This window comes from Heptranchias perlo, unplaced genomic scaffold (genome assembly GCF_035084215.1).
Source record: "Heptranchias perlo isolate sHepPer1 unplaced genomic scaffold, sHepPer1.hap1 HAP1_SCAFFOLD_173, whole genome shotgun sequence".
In the NCBI taxonomy this organism is placed as follows: domain Eukaryota; kingdom Metazoa; phylum Chordata; class Chondrichthyes; order Hexanchiformes; family Hexanchidae; genus Heptranchias; species Heptranchias perlo.
Genome location: NW_027139001.1, coordinates 686,735 through 693,549, shown reverse-complemented (window position 1 = coordinate 693,549; position 6,815 = coordinate 686,735). Strand labels below are relative to the sequence as shown.

The 6,815-nt window shown below is 49.6% G+C and overlaps 1 protein-coding gene across 1 annotated transcript; it reads left to right on the top strand.

Moving 5' to 3' along the window:
• Nucleotides 1-355: 355 nt before the first annotated feature.
• Nucleotides 356-6,211, top strand: LOC137309638 (NACHT, LRR and PYD domains-containing protein 3-like). The gene is made up of 7 exons (XM_067977739.1): nt 356-581; nt 1,296-1,761; nt 3,310-3,396; nt 3,568-3,738; nt 3,905-4,075; nt 4,219-4,386; nt 4,559-6,211. The coding sequence occupies exons 1-7, from the start codon at nt 356-358 to the stop codon at nt 4,644-4,646; spliced, it is 1,377 nt and encodes a 458-aa protein (XP_067833840.1). The 3' UTR covers nt 4,647-6,211.
• Nucleotides 6,212-6,815: the final 604 nt, after the last annotated feature.

Sequence of the window (6,815 nt, the reverse complement as noted above, 5' to 3'; positions counted from 1 at the left end):
CTTTCTGTCTGTTCTCATTGAAGATGTTCAACAGAAACACAAGGAAACACTCCGGGTCCAAACTGAAACACTGAGAGTGAACACGATCCTAACAAAGGAGAAGGTTAAGATTTTCCAGCTGGTCAATCTATACACTGAACTAACGGTCATTTCCACTGTTCGTGATCGGACACTTGTAGAACATGAACTGCTAGCAAGAGGCCGAGACCATGAAGAGTGGAGAAAGAAACATCTCCGGAGAGAACTGGAAAAAATCCGAACTGATCAACTGTTCCAGAGCAGTTTTTCCCGGAGAAAATCCAAATCTGGGAGTTCAGCAGCAGTGAGCGGAGTCGCGGGGATTGGAAAAACAACAATGGTACAAAAGATTGTTCATGACTGGGCCACTGGGAAAGTATACCCACACTTTCAATTTGTTTTCAGCTTTAGGTTCCGGGATTTGAATGCTATTAACTGTAGAATAAACCTGAGGAATCTGATACTGGATCTGTATCCTTACTTTGGAAATATTCTGGGAGAACTCTGGAAGAACCCAGAGGGATTACTGTTTACATTCGATGGTTTAGATGAATTCAAGGACAGTATCAATTTTGCTGACAATCGGAGAAATACAGAACCTCAGTACATGTGCACAGATCCTGAAGACTGGTGTGAAGTGTCTGACATTGTGTACAGTTTATTACAGCACAAGCTGCTCCCAGGATGTTCAGTGCTCGTGACCAGCCGCCCCACTGCATTACATTTATTGGAAAAGGCTGAGATCAGTGTCTGGGCTGAAATCCTGGGATTTGTTGGTGAAGAACGGAAGGAATATTTCAACAAGTTTTTTGAAGATCAGTCGGTGGCAGCAGCTGTTTTCAAACATGTGGAGGAGAACGAGATCCTGTACACCATGTGTTACAACCCTTCCTACTGCTGGATCCTCGGTCTGTCACTAGGTCCCTTCTTCACACAAAGAGACAGGAAACAGCAGCGAGTTCCCAAGACCATCACCCAACTATATTCCTACTATATTTACAACATTCTGAAAAATCATGGCCGAGAGATTGAATCCCCCCGTGATGTGTTACTGAAGATCGGTGAGATGGCTTTCACTGGGGTCTCCAAGAAGAAGATTGTGTTCAGAAATGGAGATTTGATCAAGTACAATCTGCAACCTTCCCAGTTCCTGTCTGGGTTCATGATGGAACTTTCGGAGAGAGATGATTCTGCCCAGAGTGTGGTTTACACATTCCCCCACCTCACCATCCAAGAGTTTGTAGCCGCACTCGCACAATTCCTGTCTCCATATCCAGGGAACATCCGGAAACTCCTCAGTGAAGCCCACAACAAGGAAGATGGACGATTTGAGATATTTCTCCGTTTTGTTGTTGGTCTCTCCTCCTCACAGTCAGCTCGGCCCCTGGAGGAGTTTCTGGGTCCATTTCTTCATCAAACAATCTGCGGAGTGATCGACTGGGTGAAGGAAAAGGTTGAAGGAGAGATTGGAAACACAGAGAGTGAAACTGGTAAAAGGGACCTCCTGAACACATTCCACTACCTGTTTGAGTCTCAGAATAAAACACTGGCTCGGGTCACAGTGGGATATGTGGAAACACTTAATTTTAGTGGATTACGACTGACCCCGATTGATTGTGCGGTCCTATCTCATGTCATTGGACTCTGTGATACAATAAAAGAACTCAATCTGGAGTACTGCTCCATTCATTGTGAAGGACTCCAGCGGCTGGGACCAAAACTGCACAAATTCCAGGTGTTGAGGTAACTGTTTATTTGTCTCGAACTGTTAGGCCAATTGTAGTCACGGATTGTATTGTTGCTCCGTAATGAAGGGAATCAAACAGTTCAGTTAAACCAGAGAGAAGGAGATTCGACACAAATATGACAAATGATAAGAGGATCGGTTAGTAATTCCCTCAGGACTGGAGAACCTGAAATGGATCCTTGTGAACAAGTGGGGATTTTCCAGTCTTTATCGGATCAGTAAATACAGGTCACTGAAAGAGTCTGAGAATTTAATTGCAATAAATTATATTGATTGCTATTTTTCTCACTGCCTGAGAATCGTCCATCGAAGAGGTTGCTTCTCACTGCTCGTGACACGGAGACCGACACTAACTGCAGCAGTCTGTGTTTCGGGGCATCCCACCCTCGTACCGAGGTGTGGGGGCAAGTGACAATAACCGGACTGTCAACGTGTGTAGGAGAGGGAAGCAGAAACACCAAACATTCAGTAACAAAGAGCAAAACACAGCTTTCGGGCAGTCAACCGTCAGTGGGCGAGCTGAGCTTTCCCCGCAGGACGTCGGTCCGTTATCTTAACTCATCAATGACATAGCCCTTCACACTCTCCAATACATCCACCATCTCTTCACCCAGCTGGCAGCACTCGTGCCTCTGAGTCAGAAGGTCGTGGATTCAGGCCCCTCGCTCATTAATCCAGGCCGACACTTCAGTGGGATTTGGGAGCTAAAATCTGCCGGTAAAAAGGTTCCAATCTAAAGGGTTGTGGGGAATTCGTCCAGGAGTACAGACACACACCGGCCATCGGTGGGGGCTCATACACAGCGGGAGGCTCCTGGGTGAACTAGGGGGCAGTGAACCCGGGAATTTCCCATAATCTGCCCCGTGTTTGTGAGCTCCCACTCGAGGAGGGAACCATAAAATTCCCCATAAAATTATCGGGCCCGTTACAAATGAAATAAATGTCGAGCCAGTTTAATGGGAATAAAGTGAGAGAGGACCCTCCCGCATAAACTGGGAGTACAGGGGCATTTAAAAGTTGTAACAGGACAGAATAAACTCTCCTTGTGACATGTAATCCTGTGGGACGGATTTCACAACAGCCGTTAGCGCTGTTTCACAATATAACTCACCCCGAGATATGATGCAGATTAACATAATACTGCATAAATTACAGGAAATCACCGCTTTATCATTTCATTCGGGGAAAATCGCCGCATTCCCATAAAATCTGGGATTTCAGAGCAGAAATGAGACAAGTTTCCCCAAACATGACGGGACCGATCACTGACCTCCAGGAGGGTAATTCTGATCATGAGGGAATGAGACCGGACTGAGGGACATTTAAAGGCTTCACACAGACAGCACTTTATTTAATAAATGAATTTACTGACAGTCCCTGAATATATGGGGTGTTGGGCACAGTGAGATTCATTGTCAGTGATAGGGAAATCTATATTAATTTCCAAAAGATTTTTCAGTGTTTCGTGTAATATCAGAGAAAAACTGTTTCAGATCGGGGATTGGGTTCAGTTCATCTCTCACTCTCTGTCTGTTTGTGTTCAGATTGGCGAGCAATAAACTGGGAGATTTAGGAGTGAAACTACTGTCTGCGGCTCTGAGGAACCCGGACTGTAAAATACAGGAACTGGGGTAAGTATCAGACTGTGTGAGATTGTGTTTGTAATAACTGGATGCCGAACACCGTACATAAATGTCAGTATAACTAATAATAACACAAATAAATATTGGGAATTTACTCTGATTCCTGTTATCTCTGCTCGTTTCTCTCTGTCTCTGTCTCTGTCTCTCTCTGATCACCAGGTTACGGGATAACGATCTCACAGATTCTTGTACCGAGGATCTCGTCTCCGCTCTCAAGAAAAACCGGTCACTGACGGTTCTGAACCTGAGTTATAATAAACTGGGAGATTCAGGAGTGAAACTACTGTCTGCGGCTCTGAGGAACCCGGACTGTAAAATACAGGAACTTCGGTAAGTATCAGACTGTGTGAGATTGTGTTCATAATAACTGGATGTCTGACACTGTACATTAATGTCAGTGTGAGTAATAATAATACAAATAAATACTGGGAATTTACTCTGATTCCTGTTCTCTCTGCTCTACTTTCTCTCCCTCCTCTATCTGTCTGATCTCCAGGTTATGCGCAAACGGTCTCACAGATTCTTGTATCGGGGATCTCTCCTCCGCTCTCAGTACAAACCGGACACTGACGGGTCTGGACCTGAATTTTCATAAATTGGGAGATTCAGGAGTGAAACTACTGTCTGAGGCTCTGAGGACCCCGGACTGTAAAATACAGAAACTGGGGTAAGTATCAGACTGTATGAGATTGTGTTCATAATAACTGGATGTCTGACACTGTACATTATTATTAGTATCAGCAATCGTGTTATTAATAAACACTGGGGATTTACCCTGATTCCTGTTATTTCTCTGTCTCTGATCCCCAGTCTGGATGATGTCGGTCTCACAGATTCTTGTATGGAGGATCTCGTCTCCACTCTCAGTACAAACCGGTCACTGATGTACCTGGACCTCGGATCAAACTCCTTCACAGACCGATCTGTCCCCGCTCTCCGCTCCCTCATATTGACCCGCAGGAGTCTGGAGTGGATCGGGTGAGTGTTTATGTTAATGTTTAATGTAATCAATGAAATATCAATGGGATTCAGTCCCTTTTATTGGTAATATTTGTCTGTAATTATTATTGAAATATTAACCCCAGTCTCCCTGTTATTTACACTGTTGTTCAATCTGTTTATTTCCTGTTTAATCTTTAATCTGTTTCAGGCTGGGGGAGAATCAGTTCAGTTCAAACGGACAGAGACACCTGGAGTCACTGCGGGAATCCAGACCCGGACTGAGTGTGGGAGTGTGAACATTTCAATTTATAACCATTCCCGGTCTCATTATATGAACATTTCAATTTATAACCATTCCTGGTCTCATTATATGAACATTTCAATTTATAACCATTCCTGGTCTCATTATATGAATATTTTTGGCCGATTCTCTGTCCCGCCCCTTTAACCGGCCGCGCTCCAGGTTCAAATCCGAACGGCCCTTTAACGGTTTCAAGCTCGAGCTGAGCGAGCGTCGTCTCCCATTGTGACGTCAGAGGCCCAGCGACAGGGTCACGAGACTCAGTCACCCGGTCCCCCAGCGCTGATTCTGCCGGATATCCGGGGCTGGATGGTCCCCAATGGGGCACTGGGTCAATGTACAGACAGGAAGGGCCCAGGGTGGGGCTCAGTCTGGGCTGCAGTGGGGCTCTGGGTCAATGTACAGACAGGAAGGGCCCAGGGTGGGGCTCAGTCTGGGCTGCAGTGGGACACTGGGTCAATGTACAGAGAGGAAGGGCCCAGGGTGGGGCTCAGTCTGGGCTGCAGTGGGACACTGGGTCAATGTACAGACAGGAAGGGCCCAGGGTGGGGCTCAGTCTGGGCTGCAGTGGGACACTGGGTCAATGTACAGACAGGAAGGGCCCAGGGTGGGGCTCAGTCTGGGCTGCAGTGGGACACTGGGTCAATGTGCAGACAGGAAGGGCCCAGGGTGGGGCTCAGTCTGGGCTGCAGTGGGACACTGGGTCAATGTACAGACAGGAAGGGCCCAGGGTGGGGCTCAGTCTGGGCTGCAGTGGGACACTGGGTCAATGTAGAGACAGGAAGGGCCCAGAGTGGGGCTCAGTCTGGGCTGCAGTGGGACACTGGATCAATGTACAGACAGGAAGGGCCCAGGGTGGGGCTCAGTCTGGGCTGCAGTGGGACACTGGGTCAATGTACAGACAGGAAGGGCCCAGAGTGGGGCTCAGTCTGGGCTGCAGTGGGACACTGGGTCAATGTACAGACAGGAAGGGCCCAGGGTGGGGCTCAGTCTGGGCTGCAGTGGGACACTGGGTCAATGTACAGACAGGAAGGGCCCAGGGTGGGGCTCAGTCTGGGCTGCAGTGGGACACTGGGTCAATGTACAGACAGGAAGGACCCAGGGTGGGGCTCAGTCTGGGCTGCAGTGGGACACTGGGTCAATGTACAGAGAGGAAGGGCCCAGGGTGGGGCTCAGTCTGGGCTGCAGTGGGACACTGGGTCAATGTACAGACAGGAAGGGCCAAGGGTGGGGCTCAGTCTGGGCTGCAGTGGGACACTGGGTCAATGTACAGACAGGAAGGGCCCAGAGTGGGGCTCAGTCTGGGCTGCAGTGGGACACTGGGTCAATGTACAGACAGGAAGGGCCCAGGGTGGGGCTCAGTCTGGGCTGCAGTGGGACACTGGGTCAATGTACAGACAGGAAGGGCACAGGGTGGGGCTCAGTCTGGGCTGCAGTGGGACACTGGGTCAATGTACAGACAGGAAGGACTCAGGGTGGGGCTCAGTCTGGGCTGCAGTGGGACACTGGGTCAATGTACAGACAGGAAGGGCCCAGGGTGGGGCTCAGTCTGGGCTGCAGAGGGACATTGGGTCAATGTACTGACAGGAAGGACCCACGGTGGGGCTCAGTCTGGGCTGCAGTGGGACACTGGGTCAATGTACAGACAGGAAGGACCCAGGGTGGGGCTCAGTCTGGGCTGCAGTGGGACACTGGGTCAATGGACAGACAGGAAGGGCCCAGGGTGGGGCTCAGTCTGGGCTGCAGTGGGACACTGGGTCAATGTCCAGACAGGAAGGGCCCAGAGTGGGGCTCAGTCTGGGCTGCAGTGGGTCACTGGGTCAATGTACAGACAGGAAGCGCCCAGGGTGGAGCTCAGTCTGGGCTGTAGTGGGTCACTGGGTCAATGTACAGACAGGAAGGGCCCAGAGTGGGGCTCAGTCTGGGCTGCAGTGGGACACTGGATAAATGTACAGACAGGAAGGGCCCAGGGTGGGGCTCAGTCTGGGCTGCAGTGGGACACTGGGTCAATGCACAGACAGGAAGGGCCCAGAGTGGGGCTCAGTCTGGGCTGCAGTGGGACACTGGGTCAATGTACAGACAGGAAGGGCCCAGGGTGGGACTCAGTCTGGGCTGCAGTGGGACACTGGGTCAATGTACAGACAGGAAGGTCCCAGGGTGGGGC

Coding starts and splice junctions, on each gene's coding strand:
- LOC137309638 (XM_067977739.1), top strand. CDS start 356: ATGGTACAAAAGATTGTTCATGACTGGGCCACTGGGAAAGTATACCCA. Junction 1,762..3,309: donor CACAAATTCCAGGTGTTGAG/GTAACTGTTTAT, acceptor GTTTGTGTTCAG/ATTGGCGAGCAATAAACTGG. Junction 3,739..3,904: donor TGTAAAATACAGGAACTTCG/GTAAGTATCAGA, acceptor TCTGATCTCCAG/GTTATGCGCAAACGGTCTCA.